At 54.0% G+C, this 24,060-nt stretch overlaps 2 protein-coding genes across 5 annotated transcripts in view; one reads left to right on the forward strand and one right to left on the reverse strand.

Moving 5' to 3' along the window:
* The window catches only part of NDE1 (nudE neurodevelopment protein 1), a 48,681-nt gene extending 40,703 nt beyond the window's left edge, over nucleotides 1-7,978 (forward strand). Inside the window, exon 10 of one of the 2 annotated variants that reach the window (XM_021698309.2) lies at nucleotides 5,289-7,978. The gene's annotated coding sequence lies outside the window, so the exon portion shown is untranslated. Of the gene's footprint in view, nucleotides 1-5,204; nucleotides 5,259-5,288 lie in introns of those variants that run through there. The other variant, XM_021698310.1, reaches the window with a different exon arrangement.
* The window catches only part of MYH11 (myosin heavy chain 11), a 115,191-nt gene that overhangs the window by 8,844 nt on the left and 82,287 nt on the right, over nucleotides 1-24,060 (reverse strand). For all 3 annotated transcript variants that reach the window (XM_021698304.2, XM_044915630.1, XM_044915631.1), the window contains 24 exons: nucleotides 23,905-24,019; nucleotides 21,288-21,481; nucleotides 19,774-19,895; nucleotides 19,577-19,646; nucleotides 19,277-19,437; nucleotides 17,916-18,024; nucleotides 16,247-16,378; nucleotides 15,950-16,156; nucleotides 14,916-15,053; nucleotides 13,795-13,918; nucleotides 13,087-13,258; nucleotides 11,308-11,520; nucleotides 9,739-9,883; nucleotides 7,398-7,604; nucleotides 5,889-5,993; nucleotides 5,648-5,800; nucleotides 5,175-5,423; nucleotides 3,503-3,715; nucleotides 2,930-3,142; nucleotides 2,522-2,683; nucleotides 1,978-2,106; nucleotides 1,614-1,702; nucleotides 1,056-1,179; nucleotides 210-418 (listed from right to left, as the gene is read on the reverse strand). In XM_021698304.2, the coding sequence (XP_021553979.1) occupies nucleotides 210-418; nucleotides 1,056-1,179; nucleotides 1,614-1,702; nucleotides 1,978-2,106; nucleotides 2,522-2,683; nucleotides 2,930-3,142; nucleotides 3,503-3,715; nucleotides 5,175-5,423; nucleotides 5,648-5,800; nucleotides 5,889-5,993; nucleotides 7,398-7,604; nucleotides 9,739-9,883; nucleotides 11,308-11,520; nucleotides 13,087-13,258; nucleotides 13,795-13,918; nucleotides 14,916-15,053; nucleotides 15,950-16,156; nucleotides 16,247-16,378; nucleotides 17,916-18,024; nucleotides 19,277-19,437; nucleotides 19,577-19,646; nucleotides 19,774-19,895; nucleotides 21,288-21,481; nucleotides 23,905-24,019 (3,755 nt within the window). The remainder of the gene's footprint in view (nucleotides 1-209; nucleotides 419-1,055; nucleotides 1,180-1,613; nucleotides 1,703-1,977; nucleotides 2,107-2,521; nucleotides 2,684-2,929; nucleotides 3,143-3,502; nucleotides 3,716-5,174; nucleotides 5,424-5,647; nucleotides 5,801-5,888; nucleotides 5,994-7,397; nucleotides 7,605-9,738; nucleotides 9,884-11,307; nucleotides 11,521-13,086; nucleotides 13,259-13,794; nucleotides 13,919-14,915; nucleotides 15,054-15,949; nucleotides 16,157-16,246; nucleotides 16,379-17,915; nucleotides 18,025-19,276; nucleotides 19,438-19,576; nucleotides 19,647-19,773; nucleotides 19,896-21,287; nucleotides 21,482-23,904; nucleotides 24,020-24,060) is intronic.

Raw genomic sequence — 24,060 nt, forward strand, 5'->3', positions numbered from 1 at the left:
GCTACGTAGTGCTAGTGCTAAGGGCCTTCTCCGGGCCCAGCCCACCCCGCCCCGGCGTTCACACACCCATCTCCTGGTACAACTGCAGCCCGGGTACCACGGGGCTTATTTCCCAGCCAGAACTGATACCCAGAGAGCCTAAGGGCCCCCCCGGCCCCCCCACCCCTCACTGGCACGCGCGCTGTCTTTGCAGCCCGGGCCCCATGTACCTGGCCTCCTGCTCAACCTGCTCCTCCAGCTGTGCGATCTTGGCCTCCAGGGCCGCGATGGTGGACTTGAACTTGGACTTGACTGCCCCCTCCATCTCCTGCAGCTTGCTCCGCAGCTCCTTGTTCTGTCGCTCGAGCTGCTGCCTTGCGCTCTCATTCTTCTGGGCTGCGCTGCGTTCCGTGGCCAGTTCGTTGTTGAGCTGCTCGGCCTGTGGAGGACGGTGAAGGTCATGAGGTGGAGGGCACGGAAGCCCGGCGTGGTCCACGGAGATGACGAACGTCTCCTGCTGCCCCCCAACCCCCACCAGCCTTTGGCTTCGGTGTGGGTCCCTGGAGCTGGAGCCCCCAAGAGCCCTCCCTGGCTCCTGCAGCCAACAGCTCCTTCCTGGGCACAGCTCAAGGGGCAGCGTCCCAGTGCTACCCGGGCTCCCCGTTTCTAGGTCACGTGGTGGGTCCTGAGCCCCCGTCCTGGAGCTGGCACTCAGTAATGGCACTGAGTGCTCACGAGGGTAAGGCTGGGGGCTGGGGACAGAGCAAGAAGTACCCCGAGGCCCTTCCTCCAGGCACACGGCATCTGCTGGAGGGAGCCAGACCTAGGCTGGCCACCGGCGGAGACACCGCAGGCTGGCAAGGTGCTGCAGGACCCTGAGAGGTGGGACTGGGTGCAGGGAGCAGGCGTGCTGGCCCCTCGCCCCCGTCTCCCCCCCGCCCTGCCCCCCCACCCACCGCACCCCAGGCCCGGCCCATGGCAGCCTGCAGTGCATGTTGCTGGGCCAGGGTGGGCTTCTTACAGGTGAAGCCCAGCGCTGGTGCTGCTCCGGCGCCCTGCCCCGCTCTGGCCCCCACCTGCTGCGTGGCCTTCCGCACGCGGTCACTCATGGCCTCCATGTTGCCTTGCTCTTCCTCCAGCTCTTCCTCCAGCTGCGCAATCCGCGCCTCCAGGCGGCGCTTCTCGTCCTGAAGTGTGTTCCTAAGGGAAATGCAGCTACATCTGGGGCTCCAGCCTCCCCCTGGCTTATAAGAGTCCCTCTCCTTGGAGGAGCGATGCCCAGGAGGAAACTGAGGCTCAGAGAGGCTGAGAGACTTGTCCACAGTCACACAGCTGGGAAAAAGGGGGCCAGGACTCCTATCCAGTAGGTATCAGCAGAGCCGGGGCCTGGCACCAAGATCAGCCCTCCCCTCTCTGGTGTCCCCAACCGCCCCAGCCCCAGCCCCACCATGCTGTTCATTCAGAATGAACAAACCTGGCCACACACTCAAATGGGGTGTGAAGACCCCTGTGACAAGCGCAGCTGGACACTGTCCTTTTCAGCAGTAAAACGGGGGTCTGGGAGGTTCTCCCATGAGCTGCCTCTCCCTCATCATCTGAGTCTAGGACCCCCTCCTCCCTATGTGGCTCCATACCTTCCTGAGACACTGCTGGCCAGCTCCTCGGCCAGTTCCTCCTTCTCCAAGTCGGCCTGTTTGCGAGCCCTCTCAGCCGCGGCTAGATCCTGGACGGTGGGGGGTAGGGAGGAAGGAAACCTGTTATCTTCCATGGAAGGGCTAACCCCAGCAGTTTCTACAGCCACCCTTGAAAGTGGCTATGCCTTCTCTGAGTTCAGGGGAAGCCCTGCATCTATATTGGAGGAGAAAAATCCTGTCTTTCCCTGCCTTTACTCTGGGGGTCCGCCTATGTGGAATGCTGGATGAGCGAAAGAAATCACTGGGGTGCTGAGGGTGCCTATCAAGAGACCCCCGTCTGAGGCTCTGAGAGAGAAAGCGTTACCTCCTGGAGCTGCATGAGATCCGCTTCTAAACTCTTCGCTTTCTTCTCATTCTCTTTGGCGGTGGCAAAGATCTCATCTCTGGAGGCACGGGCGTCTTCCAGCTCCCTCTGGAAGTCCTTCATCTGAGCCTGCATGAGTCAACAGGAAGGACAAGCTAAGATGTCCTTACTCACCCAAGTTCTGCCCAAATTATCGTTGCGTGCCAACCCCTAGGATTTTCCACGATTAACCACAGAGATGTCCCCATCGTATGAGCATAGCCCACCACCTCACATATGGCCAGGTTGCTATTGAGGGGCACCGTTCTGGATGGGGTCAGCAGACCTAAAAAATGGCCATGCGGTCGGAGGGCCACGGCCAAATGCCTGGTAACCGTGCCTCACCCAGGGCAGGAAACAGCCCCCAAATGCCAAACTGTGGCAGGGAAAACAGCAGCTAGTAGGCACCAGTGACAGGCATGCGTCCTGCTGCTGCTGACGTCCCCGGCCTCGGGGAAGCCATGGCCTCCCTCCACCTGCGCCCTGCATCTGAGCCATCACCCACCTGCAGTTTCCGAAGCTGCTTGATGGCTTCTTCCCTGCCTTTGATGGCTGAGTCGGCCTGCAGCTCCAGGTCTTTGAGGTCCCCTTCCAGCTTCTTCTTGGCCGCGGCTGCCAGGGCACGTTGCTTTCTCTCATCTTCCAGTTCTGTCTCATATTCGTGAAGCTGAGCGAGGAGGGGAGATGTGCGCTGCTGGGCTGACCCGTCCCTTGGAGGCCCTCCCCCGCCCCCCGGCCTCAGCCAGCATTCAGCCAGCTCCCAGGTGTGCACAGCTCCCTGCCAGGTGGGTCTGCTCATCCCCAGGTTGCAGGGGATGTCTCCATTGGGCCAGGAGGTGGTGGTGGGAGGAAGGAAACTGGCCACCCCACCTCCCACCCCAGCCCCCCTTCTCCCTGACCTGCCCCAGATTACCTGCCTCTGGAGCTGCCTCCTTTTCTCTTCATTCTGCTCATCGCGGGCCTGGAGGTCCCGCTCAAACTGGCCTTTGAGGGCCTGCATGTTGACCTCGAGCCGCAGCTTGGCATCTTCCGTAGCCTGCAGCTCGTCCTCCAGCTCCTCTAGCTGGGTCTTCATCTCCTCCATCTGGGTTTCCAGGGCCCGCTTGGACTTCTCCAGTTCATGGACCTTTCACGTGAGAGTTGACTTCATGTAGATGGGCAGGCAACCCACAATGATAGGAAGCTCATTCAGGTCAGAGAGAGGGCCTTTTGCCCACCCCCCCCCCACCACCAGGGTACATGGCCAAGGAGTCAAGACTAGAGCCTTCCTCTGGGAGCCCTGGACTCAGACCCCAACCCCAACTGCTGTTCCCAGCCAGTGTGTGGGTGACAGAGGGACTGCCTTCAGTCCCGATTATGGTTTCACATCAAAGAGGCACGGAGCCAGCGCCCCCGTCCCCTGCCCAGCCCGCCCCAGGGACTGATAAATAGCGGGAGGGTGGGCTGGTGACATGTGAGTGAGCAAAGACAACGGAGAGCGACTTACGTTCTTGCCCACGTCATCCTTAGAGCTAACCAGATCCTCCATCTCGGCCTTGAGCATTTTGTTGGTCCTCTCAAGTTCCTCTTTGGCTTCCAGAGCCTCCTCGAGGGCTCGCGCCAGGGACAAGGCCTTGGTTTCCTTTTCCCTGGCTTCTGCCTCGGCTCTGTCCCTTTCATCCGCGTATTTGGAAGAGATGCTTTTCTCCTCGGCCAACAACTACAACACAACAGAAGCCCCGGAAGTGACCCCTCCACATACCCGAAGCTCAGCTTCATTTCATTGCAAATAAGGGCGAGAAGCCTTGTGTCCTGCTAAATGTACTCAGGGGCAGGTGTAACCAGTCAAGATATCTATGGCAAGAGTTAATAATAAGCTTGCTTCTGACTTCTAGGTCGACCTTCTGCACAACCAGCATCTGCTGAGTCTTTGTGCTTTGAAATCACTTATGCCGCCCATGTTGGTTAGAACACACTGCTACTGAGGTCCAAGTGACATTTAATCCTGCCGGGGGCCAATAATTCTTTTTGTTTTTTTCATGGCCATTCGTCTCTGGCTCTCAAAAGTGCCCTAGGAGCCAGAGTTAGGGACATTAATCTCATCCGCAGAGAGAGCCAAACCCAGACTTCTAGAAGTCAGCAAAGACAGGTAAGTAATAGGAGCCCCCAGATAGCACAGTCAACACAAAAACCCTACACCAAACGTGACAGGAAAATAAAAGACGTGACCTCAGGCCTTGAAACCGATAATGGGACAGCAGAGTGGAAACAGGGAAGACAGGTCAACCGCACAGAGACAAAAAAAGGGAAGGGCCGGCATGTCATCTAGAAGCCTGGTGCTCTGAGCCCCCACGCCTCTGGCTCTGACCCAGTACAATCCCCAAATTGATTTTTAGGATAACCCCAAGTCACTTGCAAACCAAATGATGTTTGCTAACTCTGAGTAACAAAGTAAAAGTCGGTATTTGGGGGTCTGGGCCACACAAGTGGATGCATTTATCAGAACTCAAGAGAGTGTACACTTAAAAATTTGTGCATTTCTGTGTAGGTAAATTTTTATCTCACAAGAAGCAAAATCATATTTGAAATAGGAACTCTAGTTATTACAAAGAGTGTTGATGTAGGGAGGGTGAGGTCTGTAATTTGCTTTGAAAGGCATCCAAAAGATAAGATACCACTGACATGTACAGTTCATCCTTATAAATAAGCATGTAATAAAGTGAGTTTGGTAAAATGTTCACGATTGAATCCAGGTGGTGGGCATACAGGTGTTCACTGTTTCATGCTTTCAGCATTGCTGGGTGCTTGAAATTGTGCGTAATGAAATGTTAGGGGAAAGTGGTTATCTAAAGGGTAGGAACATTAAATTACTTGGAATATTCAGGAGGCACTCCATAAATACTTGTTGAGTGAATAAAATGAATCTCCTTATCGGGGCTAGAAACTAAGGCATCAGTGGGGTCACAGGTGAGCCTCTTGGTGGGGGTACCTGAAAGTCCCGTCCGGGTGGGGCCGCTCTCCTCACTCTGACCTAGAAAGCCCTCGTGTTTCAGGGTCACCCGAGGCAAGCTAGCCTTCCATCGCGGCCAGCAAAGCAGGGGATGGAATGCAGATACACCGCAGCCCCACCTGCCCCGGCCCGTATCCGCGCACAGAGCGGACCACCCTCCAGCCCCTACCTGATCGAACTTTCTCTGCTTCTTTTCCAGGTTGGACACGAGTTGCCGCTGGTTGTCCAAATCGACGACCAGGTCGTCCAGCTCCTGCTGAAGCCTGTTCTTGGTCTTTTCCAGTTTGTCATAAGCTGCTGCCTTCTCTTCGTACTGCTGGGTGAGGCCTTCGATTTCCTTCTGGAACTTCTTCTTGCCCTCTTCCAAGGCTTCCACGGTGCTGGCAAAGTCCTGCAACTTCTTCTTCGAATCGGAGAGCTAAAATGGCAGTGTCCGGGGTCCCATAAGAGGAGGGCATTGGCTGATTCCCGTCCCTGATCCCACCCTGGGAAGAGGCCACCTTCTCTGCGTTGCAGAAATTCAACAGCAGGGGGAGCCAGTGAGCCAAGCAAAATGGCTCCAGCACACCACCACGGCCCAATCGAGCTCCTGATCTCCCCCCAAGGCTCAGTCCTAGAAAAGCAAGGACACACAGCCAGCACCTGGATGTTCAGAGTTGAGATGTGACGCTCCAGGTTCTGCTTGGCTTCCATCTCCTCGTCCAGCTGGTCCTGTAGGCTGTTCCTCTCATCCTCCAGCTGGCGCAACTTGGTGGACACATTGAGCTTCTGCCGGGTTTCTTCTTGAAGCAGCTCCTATGGAAGGACACGTGGAAGTCCCAGGGACCCATGCCCGGGAAGTTCATACCCCGGGTCCCTCTGGATGATGTGGCCGAATACCCACCTGGGTGTCCTGGAGCTGGGACCCAAGGGACGCCACGTCCTTGGCCAATTTTATGGCCTTCCCCTCCGCCTCGTTGAGCATCCCCGTGACACTCTCCACTTCATTCTGAGGATGCCAAGAGACTGTGGTTAGAACCTCCAGAACGGGATCCCTGTTAAGTAAGAGAAGCCCTCTCTACTCACACGATAGGTCGTGTGGTATCTGCCGATTGAGAAATACCCACGAGCTATGGGGCCTGATCACGGTAGCTCCATGGCTGCCAAGGGGAGTGAATCGCCTGCAAGTTGGGATGCCTGGTTCTAAGAACCTCTTAGAGCCCCAAACTGTATTGACTGGGTCCTAATCTCACTCAATGGATCCTAGATCCTGGATCCTTGCCAAGGTTGGCAAAAAATGAAACCGGTTTGAGTCTAGACAGAGCTGCTCTGGACTCGTCTGCTCCCTAAAGTTGGAGAAGAGGATACAGATGGCACCTCCACTTCCAAGGGCCCTTTTCCCACCACCCTCTTCCTCACCCCTACTCTTGGCCTTTTCATGGGTCCTTATGGCCAAAACCAGAGATGCAGGAGCAGGTCCTTTTGGAGATACCATCCCACTGTCCATTCTCTTCCCACTTACAATGAGGATATAAATGATCTTGACTCTGCTCCTCTAGGACATTGCTTATGTTATGAGAGCAGAACCCCTGCTCTCCCCTGCATGTGGGGGAAAAAAATCATATTTAATGCTTCCCCTGCTCCCTTGCCCCAGGATATAAGCACATTAAATATTTATCGAAGGTCTGCCTGTATCGCATGAATGGAAGTCAGACCAAACGTCTAGTCAAAGCTAAATAAGACCAAAGACAAACAGACTTTGTCATTGCTCAGCTTAAAACCTATCAATGGCTTCTTGTCACTCAAAGACGAATGTACATATAATGGGACCTCGAAGGCCCTGTGTCACTCGGCCATGACCTACCTCTCTAGTCCCACGTTACACCACATTTCCCCTTCCAGCTCAGCATTCTAGCTCAACTTCTGTGACCTCTTCTAATTTCCCACCTACCCCTGGGCCCTTGCACATGCTGCTCCCTCTGCGTCCTAGCCTTCTACTTATCTCAGACTATACCTCCTTCTTAGGGAAGCCTTTCCCAATTCCTCCTCCTACAGGCCAGGCCCCTTGTTACTTACACTTACTGCATCATTTTACATTCATTCATGGGATTAGAAACGCCTTTCCCTCCACTGGGTCAGAGTTCTATTGGGGCAGGCGCCATGTCTTTCTAGCCGCTGTATCTCAGCATTAAACATGACGCCCGGCCTACAGCAAATACTCAAATGTTTGCTGAATGAGCAGATGAAGGTTTCTACAGATCGAATGGAAGAGAGAGTCCATCTCCTCTCCTTGAGGAGTGGAACAAGAGGAAACCAGCTTGCTTTGCAGCAAGAGAGACTTCAGTTAGCTGGGAAAAGCTTCATCCCCCTGCAGAGCTGGGACCAAGGGATGCCTGCGGTGCCGCCGACTCACCTGCAGCTTGTGGACCTTGTCGTTGAGCTCGGCCCGGGCCCGCTCCCCATCGATGCACTTGGACTGCAGTTCCTGCAGCTGCACCTCCAGCTTCTTCTTCTTGTGCTCTACCTCCTGCTTGGCCTGGTTCAGGACCCGCAGCTCACCGGCCAGGTCGGCGTTCTCCTTCTCCAGCGTCTGCTTGTTCTTGTCTAGATTGGCCTTGGCCTGGCCAGGTACACAGAGGGGAGGGAAGGCATTAGAGCTCGGGCCAGGAACGCATTTTAAGATCGGAACCTCTATCCCTTGGGGCATCTTCCTCTTTCCCTTTCCCTCTGCCAGTCAGGAGGGTTCTAAGGACCTGTGCTTGTCGCCTCAGGGGAGGGATGCGGTGAGGTGGGGGACACGCGGTCACTGTAAGACTTTCTGTATTCTGTTTTTCTAAAGCTCAAAGGTTGCAAACGAGCATTCCATGAGTTACATCCAACTTATTGTCATGTCCTGGTTGACCTAGTCTTAGTTGCCAACATTTTAATAAAGAAATGTCACGTAAATCTGGATTCCAGGGGCACCTGGGTGGCTCAGTCTGTTCAGCGTCTGCCTTCGGCTCAGGTCAAGATCCCAAGGTCCTGGGATCGAGCCCCACATCGGGCTCCCTGCTCAGTGGGCAGCCAGCTTCTGCCTCTGCCTCTGCCTTTCTCTGTCTCTCATGAGTAAATAAATAAAATCTTAAAATAACATTTAAAAAAAATTTGGATTCCAGCTTCTTTATAAAAAAATTCTAATGTTCTCTATCATGATAGGTGGTGGTTATACAAATGCGTATATCTGTCAAAATTCATTGAACTTTACAGTTACAGGGTTTTACTTCATATACCTCAGGAATTCTGACATTTAAAAAACAAGACAGGGGCGCCTGGGTGGCTCAGTCGTTAAGCGTCTGCCTTCGGCTCAGGTCATGATCCCAGGGTCCTGGGATCGAGCCCCGCATCGGGCTCCCTGCTCCACGGGAAGCCTGCTTCTCCCTTTCCCACTCCCCCTGCTTGTGTTCTCTCTCTCGCTGTATCTCTCTCTGTCAAATAAATAAAATCTTTAAAAAAACCAAAAAACAAAAAAACAAGACAAACATCATACTCAGTGGGGAGAAACAGAGAGCTTTTCCCCTAAGGTCAGGAACAAGATAAGCATGTCCACGCTCATCACTTTTATTCAACATAGTACCACAAGGGGAAATGTACACTGTAGTTACGATTAGCAAAATCTTATTTGTCCAACATGCACAAAGAATTGAGACAATGTCAAAAGTTAGTATTCAGATCCCACTTGACAAAAGGACACGAACAAGTGTCCTTTTATTCATCTGGAGGGGGTGGGGGGGGTTCAGTCTTGCACCGCACTTTGCAGAGTGGTCCTAAGACCACCTATATAAGGGCGGAAGATGGGGCCAGGGGATCTGCTCGTTAACAAGGCCACAGAGGAAATGAATTCGTGTTTGTAAAGCAATGGAACAGTATCTGGCTCATAGTCTGTGCGACATAAGGGGCTGGTGCCTTTATCTCCAAGTGCAGGAAATTTTGAGATTCTGATAGAAGTGGCGGTGACTCAGCTCACAGGAAGGTGCTTAGTAAACCACCTCCTGAAGAATATTCGCCTGGGCTGGTGACAGAAACAAATGCAAACTCCAACAAGTTTTAGGTAATGCTACCCCCACTTAGTCTAGCTTGGGGGGATATCCAGAAAGTGCCGGGATGCTGGGAAGCCATATTCACTGAAGGTGAGGGATAGAATTCAGATCTTGAGGGAAACAATCCAGATGTTGCAAGCTAAAAAGCTCCCCCTGGGAATGAAACACAGGGAAATTCTCCCAAGGGAGAGGAAGTTCCCCACAAAGCATTCAGAGGAGTGCTATTTCGCTGCCCCATGTCCCATACATCCCAAATAGCTAACCACGGCGGGGAAAAGAACGATTAGATCCAGTCATTCTCAAACTCTGCCAGAGAACTGTTTTCCTCCAATCTGCAGAGAAATTATATGATGTTCTCCATCTTAAGTTATCCTCCCAGAAGTTTTGCTCAATAGTGACTTCTCTCTGGGGGGCAGTGGATTATAGACCCTGCCTGCCTGGGTTCAAATCACAGCTCGGTCACTCGCTGTATGACCTTGGGTGAGTACCTACCTCATAGGTGGTTGTGAGGATCAACTGACATATATACAGTGAGCGCTTAATAAATGCTCTCGCGACCACTGTCATTACAGTCTTGTAGGGCTGGCTATGTGTCTCAGCACAGACCCCGATCTGTAGTTATCGGAAGCTGTCGCCATATCGCTTTTGCGTGTGGTCACCAAAAAGATCAGGACGTACCCTCTTGAACTGCTCCAGCTGCTCAGTGAGTTCCTCCACCACCTGTGTGTGCTTCTGCCTCATCTCCTGGACCTGGGCCTCATGGGAGCGCGTCTCCTCATCCAGGGCCTTCTTCAGCACCGTCACCTCCTGCTCCCTCTTGGCCCTGCGCACAAAAAAACCAGAGGGTGGCCGTTGGGTAGAGACAGGGCTTCACCTCAGACAGTGCTGTGCAAAGGAACGAGAAGCTCTCCCGGGACCCAGAGCTGAGGTCTCCATCAGGGCAGCCCCTCCCTGGCTGGGTGACCTCGGGGGAGTCACCTAACCTCTCTGGACCTGGCAGTTCCTCGGCTGCAAAATGAGGAGCATGGTTACTTGCCCAGAGACTCTCAAGGCCGGCAAATCAATACACAAGAATACTCAGGAACATGCTGAAAGAACATCTGTGAATTGCAAAATGTTCCTCAAATATTAAAATGAGCTCTTATTTATTGAGCACTTACCATATGCCAGGCTCTGACCTAAGTTCTTTATATACATCATTGTATATAACCTCCAGAGTCACCCTCAAAAGCAGATATATTAATTCTTCCAATTTACAGATGAGAAATCTAAGGCTGAGAGAGGGTAAGCAGTTTGCCTGTGTGACAGCCAGAATCTGAACCCACATGGTCTGGCTCTGAGCCTGTGCGTTCAAATACTGCACTGGGCGTTTCTGGATCATGGGCCAGGTGGGGAGGGAGCAGAATTCTGTGCTGGCTTCCACGTACAGGTAAAGGATGCGGCACAGGATGCACTCAAATGCATTTGCGTGTTTGTTGAATGAATAAGTGACCTACTTTCACTAAAGTCAGCATTCTTTATCTAGCGGGTGACCTGTTTTTGTTGGGGTTTTTTGTGTGTATATGTGTTTGTTTTGGGGTGGGTTTTTTTGGTGCTGGAGTCTGTGATCCTCCAGCGAATCTTTTTTTTTTTTTTTTTTTTAAAGATTGATTTATTTATTTGACAGAGAGAGACACAGCGAGAGGCAGAACACAAGCAGGGGGAGTGGGGGAGGGAGAAGCAGGCTTCCCGCCAAGCAGGGAGCCCGATGCGGGACTCGATCCCAGGACACTGGGATCATGACCTGAGCCGAAGGCAGACGCTTAACGACTGAGCCACCCAGGCGCCCCCCTCCAGCGAATCTTAAGGACCCATCCCACAAAGGTTATTTTAAAACATGTATCACAAAACTTAAACACACGCTCTTGGAGACTGGAACCTGGAGAATTATTGACACACATAGACACACACATGAAAAGACAGGAAGGAATACGCAAAAACGTTGACTGTGTTGGGGCTAAGGGTGAAGTTTTTGGTGTCTACGTTTCTATAGCTTTCAAATTGTTCTCGAATTGAGTAAGTCCTACTACTGGATGCAAAGTAAGATGAAAAAGGATCTATTACAGATGGTAGCTGTAGGGCCTGAGGAGCCCTGTGATTCAGGATGGGCCTGGGGGCTGCCCCTCTCCGCCCCTCCCCCTCCAGCCACCCCATCCGTGCAGCCAGTGACGTGGCAGGAGCCACAGGCTCCCTGGGCCGGCCTCCCACCTGAGCTCCTGCTGGGTGGCCGTGCTGTCCAGCGTGTCCTCCAGCTCTGTCTTCAGCGCTTCCAGCTCCTCTCCCAGGTCCCGCTTCTGCTTCTCGGCCTTGTTTCTCGCAGCCCGTTCTGAGTCCAGGTCCTCCTGGAGGTCTGAGATGTGACCCTCCAGCTCCCGGATCTTCTTTAGAGCATTGTTCTTCTGAGCAATTTCATCGTCGAGCCTGCCGGGGACAGATCACCAGAATGAAGACCCCGGGGGTCTCTGGCCCCTGAGATCTCCCAACGTTGCCCAAGATTGTTTCCCGGAACCAGATACTCATGTTCCGTAGACATCAAACCAGGTTCCACCCACGTCCCCAAGACACGGTGGACCCCTTCTTGCCAGGTGGGACTGCTTGCAGATTAGGACCCGTCTGATGTCAAAAAACAGATTGTGGTGAGTGTGTGAGTGAGTGTGTGTGTGAGTGTGTGTGTGTGTGTGTGTGAAAGCAGAGCCTGGTCCCAGACTAGTCAGGTGCCTCGTTCACACCAGGAGCTTAATAGATGCTTTGTGAACACGGACAATTATTTCTCCTTAACAACTACTTGTTTTTCTTTCTTCCTTTTGCTCAAACAGTGGCTGAGTGCCTGCTCCATGCAAAGCACTTGGCCAGGTGCTGCATGGGGAGATATTAAAACCAGGGCCCCCGGTGTGGGGGATGCGGCAACCGTGGGCCAAGGTGAGACATGAGAAGCATTGTCTGAATGGCCTGGAGTGCATGAGGACTTTCGTGGAAGGCAGCTCCCTCCTGACACATGGTGGGGCTGGCCTCTTGCTTTGCTGTGATGGAAGGAAAGTGAACAACATGAAAGAGGGCCCAGAGGCAAGATTCCTCAGGGCAAGGGGAGGTGAGCACCTTGATCGTACTGAGCTTGGGAACGGTGAGCAGCAAGAGAGAAAGCTAAATGGTCGGGTTGGGGTCAGGCTGTGCAGGGTGGGAGCCTGGCCTTCCCTGCACAAGCCAGCAAAGTCTTCCGTGAAGGTTCACAACCCAGGTGATGCTTCTGGCCCATCACCCTAGCACCATCCTGCAGTGCACACTGGGAGCCAAAGAGCTGGCCAGGGGACCAGTCAGAAAGTTCTGGGGCTCAGATCCCAGCTCATGTTCCCTCCTCTCGCCCCACGCCCGGCGTCCTGCTCAGTGACATGGAGATCGCAGCAGGGTCCCCAGCCCGGTGTGTGCGTGAAGTTACTGCCTGGGAAGAGCTTGGCACGTGGTGAACAGGAAAATGCCCGTTAGCTGTCGTTGCATTCCTGGTGCGAGGCTGTTAGCGTGAACCCAGCCAGGAGCTGGGAGAAGGGCCAACAGGGGACGGGGCACGGACACGTTTCTGAGGACCGGCAGAATCTGAGGGCTGCTGCAGTCTGGGGGTGGGAGGAGAGCAGGGCGGGGAGCAAAAATGACCCTCAGAAGAGGGCGCAGGAGGGTCGTCCCGGCCTCAGGCACGCGGTGCCCGAGACGCCAGTGGAACGGACTCCGTGGGCAACTGTAGACAAGAAGGGCCTGGACGTCCGAGAGGGAGACGTGGCGGGAGGAGGGGAGATGCGGACAGAGGATGAGTTTGGAGGGAAGAGAGGAAAGTGGGTGGCATGGTTCTGGAGATGCAAGCAGGACAGGGGAGGCACCCAGGAGCCTGGAGGCCTGCCTGGAGGAGGAGGAAAGACGGGGCCCACTGTGGTTCGGCAGGAGCCTGCGGGGCACATGGGCCCACGGGGACGCCAGGATGTGCCCCGCCAGCCACGCTACCTGCTCAGGGCCACCTGCAGTTCCTCCTCCTTCTTGGCCAGCTGCATCTTGAGCTCCGCGATCTGCGCCTGCAGGTCAGCTATCTGCTCGTGGAAGTCACTGGCCTCCCCCTCCAGCTTCCGCTTCAGCTTCTCCAGCTCCTGTCGGCTCTTTTCCTCCTTCTTCAGCCGCACTACGACAAAGCCGGGGCCCTCAGCAGGTGCGCACTACCAGAAAGGCACCCAGAGGCCAAGCCTTTCTGCTCCCGCAATTCACGAACATGCACGTGAACACACACGCGCACACACACACACGTCCCCACCGGTAATTGTCACGGCGCAAACCACCAGATAGTGGCAGGAAAGTTAGGGCTGATGAGAAGCACCTTTATTATTATTGGTGTGTCAGCTGGGGGAGCCTCGAGAGGGTGTACCTCCCCTGAAATCATCTGCCATGCTAAGATTTGCTCTCTGATTTTATTTTTTATTTTAATTTAATTTAATTTATTTATTTGAGAGAGAGAGAGAGCATGAGTGGGGGGAGGAGCAGAGGCAGAGGGACAAGCAGACTCCCCGCCGAGCAGGGAGCCCGACGCGGGGCTCGATCCCAGGACCCTGAGATCATGACCCGAGCCGAAGGCAGACGCTTAACCGACTGAGCCACGCAGGCGTCCCAGCTCTCTGATTTTAAAACATCCATTTGAAACCCTCTTTGAGGTAGTCGGTTTACCTTCCAGTTCTGAAATCATAGATTCATGCTTATTTTTTAGCTTGGTAAGATTCTTGGCCTTTTCTTCCTCTTCTGCGAGATTCGTTGTTAAGTCACTAATCCTCTCTTCGAGGAGTTTTCGCTCCTTTTGGGGGAAAGAAAAAGAAATATCGGAAGCTTTTTTTTTTTTCTCTTCCCCAGATTCCACGTTTCATTTTTAGTCATTTCCAGATAAACAGCTGGAAAGAAAACCCGCATGAATACCAAAGACAACCTCTAGCTTTAAAATGATAAAGAGAAGCTCCTTAACGGTCATTCCTAGAAACCCAGCCACTTCCTATCTCATGCGACCTCTGCCCCGCACACTTCATGGTCCAGGCAATGACACCCTCATCTCTTCCTCCCACAGCCCAGCTCTTCCCTGCCACAGGGCCTTTGCACACACGGGACCATCTGCTGAGCTGCTTCTCCACGCCCCTTCCAACTACTCTTCATTCTTCAGGTTTCCTCTTAAATGTCACTTCCTCCAGGAAGCCTTCCCTGACTACCTCGCTTCCATCGCCTAATGCTCTATTTTTATGTTATGGTGAACACCCTCTTCAGAACCCTGACTGTGAGGGTCATTAATGGTTAGGTTTTTCCTGCCTCCCTAGAATATGAGCCCCACCAGGGCAGGGCCCCCCTTCCCTATGCACGCTCTGCACCCCAAACCATGCATGCTCTGCACCTGCTTAGTGGTCCCTGCCTCGGGTGGGACGGGGACTTTTCTGGTTTGGCCACCGAAAGTCCCACATCGCAGAGAGCCTTCAGTCCCAGGCAAACCAGGACCGCGGGTCACCCTATTACTAACCGGAAGCGGCCTGCGAGAATGTGGGAGAGGCCCCCGAATCTCAGGCACATGCAGCTGCTTTCGCACAACTTGGGGTCTCCACTGGCATGGAATTTCTGAGACCTGCTCCATGGCAGCCCTGGTCCTGGTGGGACCACCGGGCACCCCACCCATGGGGTCCACCTGCCTCTAGACGGCAGTCAGGAAGGCCTGCCTCTGGCATCTTGTATTTGGCCAGAAAGGTAAAGCATCTGGAGCGCTTAGCCCCGGGGAGCCTGCCAGGTTAATGCAGGAGCTGGCCCCACTCACTCACTTTTGACAGCTTATTGTTCTGATCGTCCATGACCAGAATATCGTCCTCCAGTTTCTTGATCTTGGCCTCGGCTGTGACCTTCTCGAGCTGTAGCTTCTGCCTTGCGGCTTCCTCCTCCTCCAGCTGTTCTTCCAGATCCTTTGTGGGGAAGGGAAAGGAATCACAAGCCTCGCTCCCAGTGGGGTCCCTCTCTCGGAGCTTGTGGGCTGACCCTCGTGGAGGCTGGGCCTCACGGCCCCCTGTGCTCTGTGGTCTCCTTTTACTGGAAATAAAAGGTTTGGGAAACCACTGGCTTCATGGAGCCTCAGTCTTTCCATCTGTCAAACGGGGATAGTAAATATTGTGTGGTTTCAAAATGTGTCCCCGAATTCTCCAGTACTCTTCCCTTCAAGAGGTGGAGCCTCATTCCTCTCCCCATCAGTGTGGGCTGGATTTAAGAGGAAGCAATGAGGTGTAATGTCTGAGATTAGGCCAGAAGAGGCACTGTGGCCTCCCCCCTCTGTTCCCTCTCTTGATTCGCCCCTCTTGGGGGAAGCCAGCCACCGTGTAGCCCTAAGGAGAAGCTCCCCCCGACCCCTCCAACCCCCCAGTGAGGAGCTGAGGCCTCCTGACTACAGCTATGGGAGCGAGCCATGCGGTCGTGGGTCCTCCAGCCCTGGGCTCACATCCCGACTGCAACCTCAGGACAGACTCTCAGCCAGAACCTCCCAGCTGAGCCACTCGCAGACTCCTGACCCTGTTATCCCAAGCCGCTAAGTTCTGGGTGGTGTTTCATCCTGCAACAACAGCTAACTAACATGATTGCCCCTCACACGGGGTTGCAAGGAGGAGAAAAGGGGTTTGCACACGGAGGCCAGGGCAGGAGAACAGAGCAGGCTCTCCAGGAAACCACTCTGGCTACGTGGCCCTGCCCGGGTAGACGGCCGATCCGCTCCAAGCCTCAGTCCCCAGCGGGGGACATACCTGACCACACACCCCTCGCAGGCCTGCAGTGAGGGTCAGATGATAAGGCAGCAGCCCCTGCGGGGCCTTACCAGCATCTGCTGGGCCATCTTCTTCTTCTCGGCCTGCAGCTGCTGGCCCCGGTCTTCCTCCTCCTCCAGGCGGGCCTCCATCTCATGCAGGATCTCCTCTAGTTCCTGCTTCTTAGCAGCCAGCCGGACGCGCATCTCCTCGGCCTCGGCGTACAGCTCTGTCTCTGCTTGCAGCTGCTCCTGCAGCAGGTTCTTCTCCTCGGTCAGCTGCACGTGGGGAGCAGGGAGGTGGCCGTGAGCCCCGCAGGGGTGCGCCTGCCCACCCCCCGCAGCCCCCGCCGAGCTCCGGGCCACTACCTGTGAGTGCTTCTGCTCCAGCTCCTTGAGCTCGCTCTCGGCCTTCTGCTGCCGCTCCTTGGTCTTCTGCAGCTCATCCTCCTTGGCCTGCATCTCCTCCTCCTGCCGTGTCACCTGCAGCAGGGGCTTCACCTGCACGCACACAGTCAGCCGTCACTGGCTTCCATGGCGCAAGGAAGGCAGAAGCTCTCCTAATGCCTCAGCTCAGCAGTTCTCAACCAGGGACCGGTTTACACCATCCCACACCCCCAAGGGGATGCTTGGCAATTTCTGGGGACAGTTTGGGCTGTCCCAACTGGGGCGGGGGATCCTACCAACACCTATGGGTACGGGCCAGGGATGCCGCTGCAGATTCTAGAAAGCACGGGACAGCCCCCACAACACGGGATTACCCATCCCAAAACACCAATAGTGCTGAGGTTGAGAAATCATAAACCACGGGGCGCCTGGGTGACTCAGTCGGTTAAGCGTCTGCCTTCGGCTCAGGTCATGATCCCAGGGTCCTGGGATCGAGCCCCGCATCGGGCTCCCTGCTCCGCGGGAAGCCTGCTTCTCCCTTTCCCACGCTCCCTGCTTGTGTTCCCTCTCTCGCTATGTCTCTCTCTCTAATTAAAAAAAAAAAATCATAAACTAGAGCAACCGAAAAAGGTGCCCAGTGGAAAGGAAAAAGTCTCTCCTTCTCCCATTTAGTCCCTTTCCAGAGAGAGAATTACTGCTGACCAACTGGCATATTTCATTCCAAGGAGAAAAGGGGAAAAGAAATCTCCCACGTTCTACCTCCCCATCACGGTCACTATATGCGCTGTTGGCCTTTCCCGCCAGTCTCTTTTCTCCTACGTGTTTAAAAAATACACCCCGGAGATCAAGCTGTCCGATTTTCTATGCCGTGTCCGTTACTTAAAACTACAAGATAATTATGACCCCATGCTGTTCTGTCACCTTTACACCTTTGTTTTTTTGATAGCTGCCATTTTTGTGGAATAGAAGTGATGACAGAGGACATCCCTGTCTTACTCCTGGCTTCGGGGGAAAACTCTCAGTTTTGTCCCCACTAAGGATGATGCTAGCTGTGGGTTTTTCATAGCAGGCTTTTACTTTGTGGAGGTAGGTTCCCTCTACACCTGCTTTGTTGGGGGTTTTGAGATAGCCATCCTCTTTAAGAGTTGCAAAGTATCCCATCGATGGATGAGTCTGTTGGGGGCTGGACACTGACATTTTGCTACTATAAATAAGATCCACGATGAATGCCCCCAATTCCTGATTTCCAGATAACAATGGTGCTTTGTGAAAGAGCCAGTTGCCAAGATGACATACCGTAGGACTCCATTTGTGTAACATTCTCGAAAGGGCAAAATCACAGGAAGGGAGGACAGACAAGCGGTTTGGGGCTATTGGGGGGGAAGTGGGTGTGGCCGGAAACGAGCAACGCGAGGGATCCCTGTGGAAATGCTCTGGATCCGAGTCAGGGTCATTGATAACCCACGTGCCAAAGAAGGGGGAGGGGCGCCTTCTCGGGCTGGAGAACTACGGACAGGCGAGGTTTGACTCTGAGCCCCCGAGTGCATGTGCACGCAGGGCCGTGAACCAAACGCTGCCCCACAGCGGGAGCATCTGGGGCGCAGGGCCCAGGTGGAGGGTCCCAGACAGGGGCGGGGTCCGCGGCACTCACTTTGGTGAACAGCCTCCACCACTGCCAGTTCCGCAGCTTGAGGTAGGCGGCGCAGTTCCTCTGAATCACTTTCATGGCCGTCAGCTGTTGCTGCCGCTTAGCAAAGGCCCTGGGGAGGGTAGAGGGGGTGCCGTGAGAAGCCCCGGGCCAGGGGGGGTGGGAGGTCCAAACCCTGTCTCCCTGGATCGTCTGCAGCATCCTGCCCCGCGGCATCCCAAAAGCAAGATGCACCTGTCCACGTGTGATTTTGTGACTCACGTGAGGACGTTCCCCCACTCCCACCCCCCCATTCTCTCCAGCTCAGATTCTTCAGGAAGCTCTGAGCATCAGCACATGCATATTGTCTGGGCAATGACCACTTCAATCATCTGGAGGCCAGAGCCTTTCTCGGGGGGGGGCGGGCAGGGAAAACCCCCAGCTCATGAAACACCGTGGACTCAGAGCTGTGGTCCAAACACCTAGGAAATCAATCTATGCTACACCATTCCTAAGGGGGATCTTACACATCTCCAGCTGCGCCTTGTCTTCCCCAAAGCTGAGTGACTGACAAACCTACTCTTTCCTCGGGTGCATCTTAGAAATCTCAAGTCTGATTCAGAACCAGCGCTCTTTGTGTTTAAGGGCTGATGGGTTTGCAAAACCACCGCCAATGGATCCTCTTTCCTCTGCTTGGCTGCTAACTTGGAACATGGGTAAACTTGAAGAATGATGCTGCTCCAGTTTGTGGAGGCGGGAGGGTGTATCAGAGAATTTAGTTATGAAATTGAACCACTTAGGGCTGTCCCTGGACTATGAGCCCCCCAGTTCTGGCCTTCACCATCTTGGTTGTGGCCTTCACCATCTTGGTTGTGGCCTTCACCATCTTGGGCCCACTTGGCAATGAATGAACCTTCTGAATCCCTTTTGAACATGGGGATATGGACACAGCCAAATCCTCTTTCCTCCAATCCTTACCTTTTTCTCACACTTTTGAAATGACAACCTGGCCCTGTTCTTAACCCTCTTCATGCACTTCATCGACTCCTCACAAACAACCCCACGGGGCAGGAATGAGTATCCTCATTCTTTAGTGGAGAGATCTGAGCCTCAGAGAGAGAGAGAGAAACTCGCCCAAGTTCACCAGCAAGTAAGGGGGGAGGCAGGACGAGAGCCTTTAAAACGAGGGCACATCCCTACAGTGGTAGCGTTTCCGCCTCTGTAAGAAGCAGCTACCATTGATCAGGATGCTTCCTAAAGCAGGTGGCCTCTCAGAAGCAGGGAAGCAGAACATGAGGCCACAGAGCCCCCCCCCCCCCCGCATGCCCCGAGAAGGGCATGTTTCTGGGCTGTTTGCAGGGAGGCTACAGCACTCGGGTCCTTACTTCCTGGCCAGGTAGCCGCGACACATGGCCTGGAAAGCCATGATGACATCGGTGATCTTCAAGTCCCTTTCCTCCTCCAGGTGTGCCAGGACCCCCGTCCGGAAGAAGATTTTGCTCTGCCCGATTCTGTACAAGTTGGGGTCGAGTTCTAGGGCTTTGATCTGCAGAAGGAAGGGGGACAGGTGCTCTCGTTCTCAGCTGTGACAGTGTCCGTTGGGTGTGTTTAAGGAAGGGCCTACCCCAACGAGCTCCTGGCAGTGCCCCCAGGGATCCCTGGGGAGGGGCTGGGGCAGGGCTTACCATGAGAATGCAGGCCTGCTTCCCGTCCATGAAGCCTTTGGGAATGGCGTTGGCAGCCAGGATCTCGTAGCTGGAGACACGGGGCAGATGCCACTGATCAAATGCCTCTCCGGTGTCCTTCCATCCCGCCACCTGGCCTGGCTCACCCCCTGCCCTCTGCGGACCCCAATCCCCATGCCTGGCCCCAGCAGGCTCACCGTTGGCGGAACTCCTGGAAGACGATCCTGTTGGGGAAGCCCTGACGGCAGATGCGAATGCCTTCCAACACCCCGTTGCAGCGTAGCTGCTCCAGCACCAGGAAGGCGTCCAGCTTGCCAGACTGCAAGGGCAGAGAGGCCAGTGGACCAGGGGAGCCGGGACTCAGGGAGCAGCAAGCCCTGAATCTCAGGCCTGGGTGACCCATCGTCAGGCCACCAAGCTTGACGGAGGCACCTCACCAGGTGAGGTCTCAGCTGAGGGTTCAGGCGCCACTTGTCTTGTACTTGGTGGCACCAGCATCACCCGGCTAGAAGCTGGGGCTTCTTCCCCGTCACCTCTCCTTCCCTCACTTCCTCTCCATCACTGGTTCTACAGAAGCTACCTCCCAGGTAACTCCCAATGGACCCCCTGCTGTCCACTGCCACCCACTCACCATCACCGCCCCCTACCTGCTTTCTGCCCCTGTCTTGCCTCCCTCTGCAACCTCTCATTCTGTTTCCCTACCATCAGTCTGATCGTGACATACCCCTGCTTTTAAAAGCCCCCAAAGGCCTCCTCTGGTCAATCCACAAGAGAGTGCCACAACCCAGCTCCTGTCAAGCAATTCAGCCCCATCTCTCCCCAATCCCTGCCTCACACCATCACATGCCAACATGAAATGACCTAATGTTTCACTGCCTAGACCTTTCATTTCTCAGCTCACATCTTTGCTTCTGCTGGTCCCATTCACTGCCTAGGATGCCTTCTCCACCCTACCTTCCACTTCATCAAGTTGATGCCTACTCGTTCCCAAGGCAGCGTTCTCTGAGCCCTGAGGCTGGAGTGGGAGCCCCAGCTGCACAGCGTTCTCGTAATTTACCACATTACATCGTGCATATCAGCTTGTGTGTCTCTCTCCCCCACTGGGTCTCCCACGACATCAGCACTACTGACATCTTAGGCTGGATTAGTCTCTGCTTTTCCCTCTGTGGGGGCTGCCCTGTGTGCCATAGGGTGTTTAGCAGCATCCCCGGCTTCTTCTATACACTGGATGTGAACAGCAGCTCCCTCCCAGTTATGACAGCCAACGAAGTCTGCAGACATGGCCAGATGTCCCCTGGGGGGGGGGGTGGGGCATGACTGCCCCAGCTAAGCATTCCTGTGCTAGATCACCATAAGAAACCTGCAGGCGAGGACCACAATTTATCCAGCACTGTATCCTCAACACTGGGCACAGGTGCAGCTCAGTAAATATTGACCGGAATAATGAATGTATGAGTGCTTGGATGCCCTGGACAGAAACTCCAGGGCTGAAAGTCCCTTTCATTCCTTGCCTTCCTTTGCCTCCAGGATGGGGGATGGGTCCCCAATTCAGACAACCTTCCACCCATGTCAGATGGAACCCGTGGGGTACAGAGTCAGGCTTTCCTCCTGACCCTCTACCCTGGTCTGCCTCTCCCTTTCCCAAAGCCCCCTGACGATATCCCCAAGGAGGACATTCTGACCCCCCGAGGAGCCAGGCAGGTGGCCTCACCCTCTTCTCGTGGTTGGGGATGATGCACCGCACAAAGTTGGGTGTGGTGTTGCGTAGTGTGGTCATCAGCTTCCCCAGCTGCTCTTTGTACAGCTGCCCCACCGTACGGAACATGCCCTTCTTGGTCTTGGAGGCGCTGGGCAGTGAGCTCTCTGTCATCTTGGCCATCTGGTCCAGGCCCACGATGCGGTCCACTGTGGGGCACGTTAATGTTGGTGTCAGCCTCTGGCCCACGCCGCAGGGGCCCTCCACCCCCACAACAGGACAGAGGACCAGGCCCAGAGGGTGGAAGACCCCAAGTCCTCTGCTCCCTTTTGGTGGCCACCGCCCCCCATTCTTTCCTCTGGGGGCCAACACCTTTCCTGTAGCAAGAGGTAAGGGGAGGGGTGCAGAGTATTGCTTTCCATGTATTGTCTATTTGGGAAATCTGAAAGCCCTTGAATGACAGAAAGAACAAATTCTCTCTCATGTTGTCACAGAGACCTGGGAATAAATCCTGATCTTGCCACTGCCTTGGCCTGGTGCCAGTTTGTGCCTCACTTTCTCCTTCTACAAAAAGGGGGTAACGACAGCATCTACTTCTTAGGGCAGGAAGAAGCGAATAAGGCTTACCCCTCCTGCCTGCCTTCAGTCCTTCATCTACCAAGAAATATTTATTGAGGGCCTACTATGTGCCAGGCCCTACAGATACAGTCATGAACAAAGACTGTGTGTCTCCACACACACACTCTAGGTCATATTCTATGGATATTCTAGTGGAAAGAGACCAACAATGATAACATATGTAAGTATACAATATTCCAAGTGGTGAGGCATGCTTAGAAAGATCAAGCAGGGTAAAGGGGGAGAGAAAGAGTAATGGGGGTGATCTCTCCGATAAGTTGAGTGAGCTATTAGGTTGATATTCAGAGAAATAATATTCCAGACACAAAGCATAGCCAACACTCTAAGGTAGGAATCTGGCACATTAATAGGTATTCAACAAGGAATAGGTGGTGGTGTTATTGGTGGTGTTGATGGTAGCATTACAACCACCAAGGTTCCTTTTCTTTCAGAACAGAATGAGAAACTCCCACCATCCAGTGGATGCTGCATGTGCCAAGCCCAAACCACTGGCGTTGCTACGAATTTCCCTCAATGCACAGCTTTGACTGCAACCCACAAGTCTTGGTAAGCTGTGTTTTCCTTTTTTTTTTTAGTTCAAAATATTTTAAAATTTCACTTGAGAAAATTAAATAACGCACCAAGACACTTCTAAATAAGACATGGGGGCCATGTGCCATTTAGAAGTTTAACCTCCATGTACTTTGGGATTTTCCAACTGTCTTTCTCTTACTGATTTTAGTTTAATTCCACGGTGGTCTAAGAGCAGACACTGTATGCTTTCTATTCTTCTCGATTCATTAAGATGTGTTTTATGGCCCAGAATGTGGTCTAGCTTGGTGGAAGTTCCATGTGAGCTTGAGAAGAATGTGCATTCTGCTGTTGCTGGATGAAGCAGTCTAGAGATGACAGTTCTATCCAGTTGGCTGATGGTGGTTCAGTTCAACTTCACTGGCATTAGCATACCCTATTTCTGCTCCTTGTACTCAGTTAGGGTCCATGTAATAAAGTCTTTGCTTGTCTCTGTCTCCTGCAAGACTCTGGGCTCCTTGAGGAAGGGCCTTGCTGAAACGGTCACAAATCCCAGGGTGAGATGCCATCACCCAATCCCATGGCCTGGAACATGGTGAGCACTCAGTAAATGTTGGCACAACAGAACTCCTCCTCCAGCATTTTCTACCATGCTTAAAACAAGGGTGTCCAGGCCTATAAGCCCAAGGTCCACAGGCTCTGTGCAAAGACACAATCCACTGCGGGCACCGAGGTCCAGGAACAAAAGCGGAAAACCCCACCACCCCTAATAGTCATCGCAGAAGCAGGCAGGTACTGAGACTTTACTATGGGACTGGCAGGTGCTAAGCACTTCACATGTATTATCTCTTGGCTGGTTCTCAGAGGGAACCCAAGTGTGTTCCCCAGAGCAGCGGCACCACCACCACCACCACCTAGGAACTTGTTAGACACGCAAATTCTCAGGCCCCATGCGGACCTGCTGAATCAGAACCTCCGGGGGGACGGCCCAGCTGAGTTTTGACAAGCCCCCCAGGAGATCCTGATGCATGCTCAGGCTTGAGCCCCCAGTCTAATTCTACCCTCACAATAATCCTAGGAGAGTCGGGGACTATTCTTATCTTCCTGGTTTTACTAAGGCAGGCACTCAAGCTTAATGACGTCAAGAGACTCATCCAAGATGACACAGCTAGGGCGTGGTAGAGACAAGACCACAGTCAAGTCTTTTTGATTCCAGATGAGAAGTCACCATGCCTCCTGCACTGTTTTCTGTTACCACCTGCACCCTGATTTTGGGACCTTCTCCCTGGGGCCCGGGCGTGGGATTGAGGAGCCAGGGGTCACCACTCTGGAAGTGGCTGAACGTGTCACCTGCACACCCTGCCCTCTCCCCACCCCCCACAGGCCCACCCCTTCCTGGGAGCAGGGGTGCGAACCAGGGGCAGCTGGAAGGATGCAGACCACTCCGTACCCAGTCCCCCAGCTCCTGCCGGCAGGCCCTTACCGTCCTTCCACAGGTCGGCCACGAACTTGTCCGAGGACGCATTGAGGAGGGAAGTCACGTTGTCATTCAGCGGGTCCATGTTCTTGGTCAGCCAGGCACTGGCATTGTAGTCCACCTGCCAAGGATCACCCCACTGGTCAGGAGCTTCTGCCTCCG

The sequence above is a fragment of the Neomonachus schauinslandi genome, chromosome 5 (assembly GCF_002201575.2).
Source record: "Neomonachus schauinslandi chromosome 5, ASM220157v2, whole genome shotgun sequence".
NCBI classification, from domain to species: domain Eukaryota; kingdom Metazoa; phylum Chordata; class Mammalia; order Carnivora; family Phocidae; genus Neomonachus; species Neomonachus schauinslandi.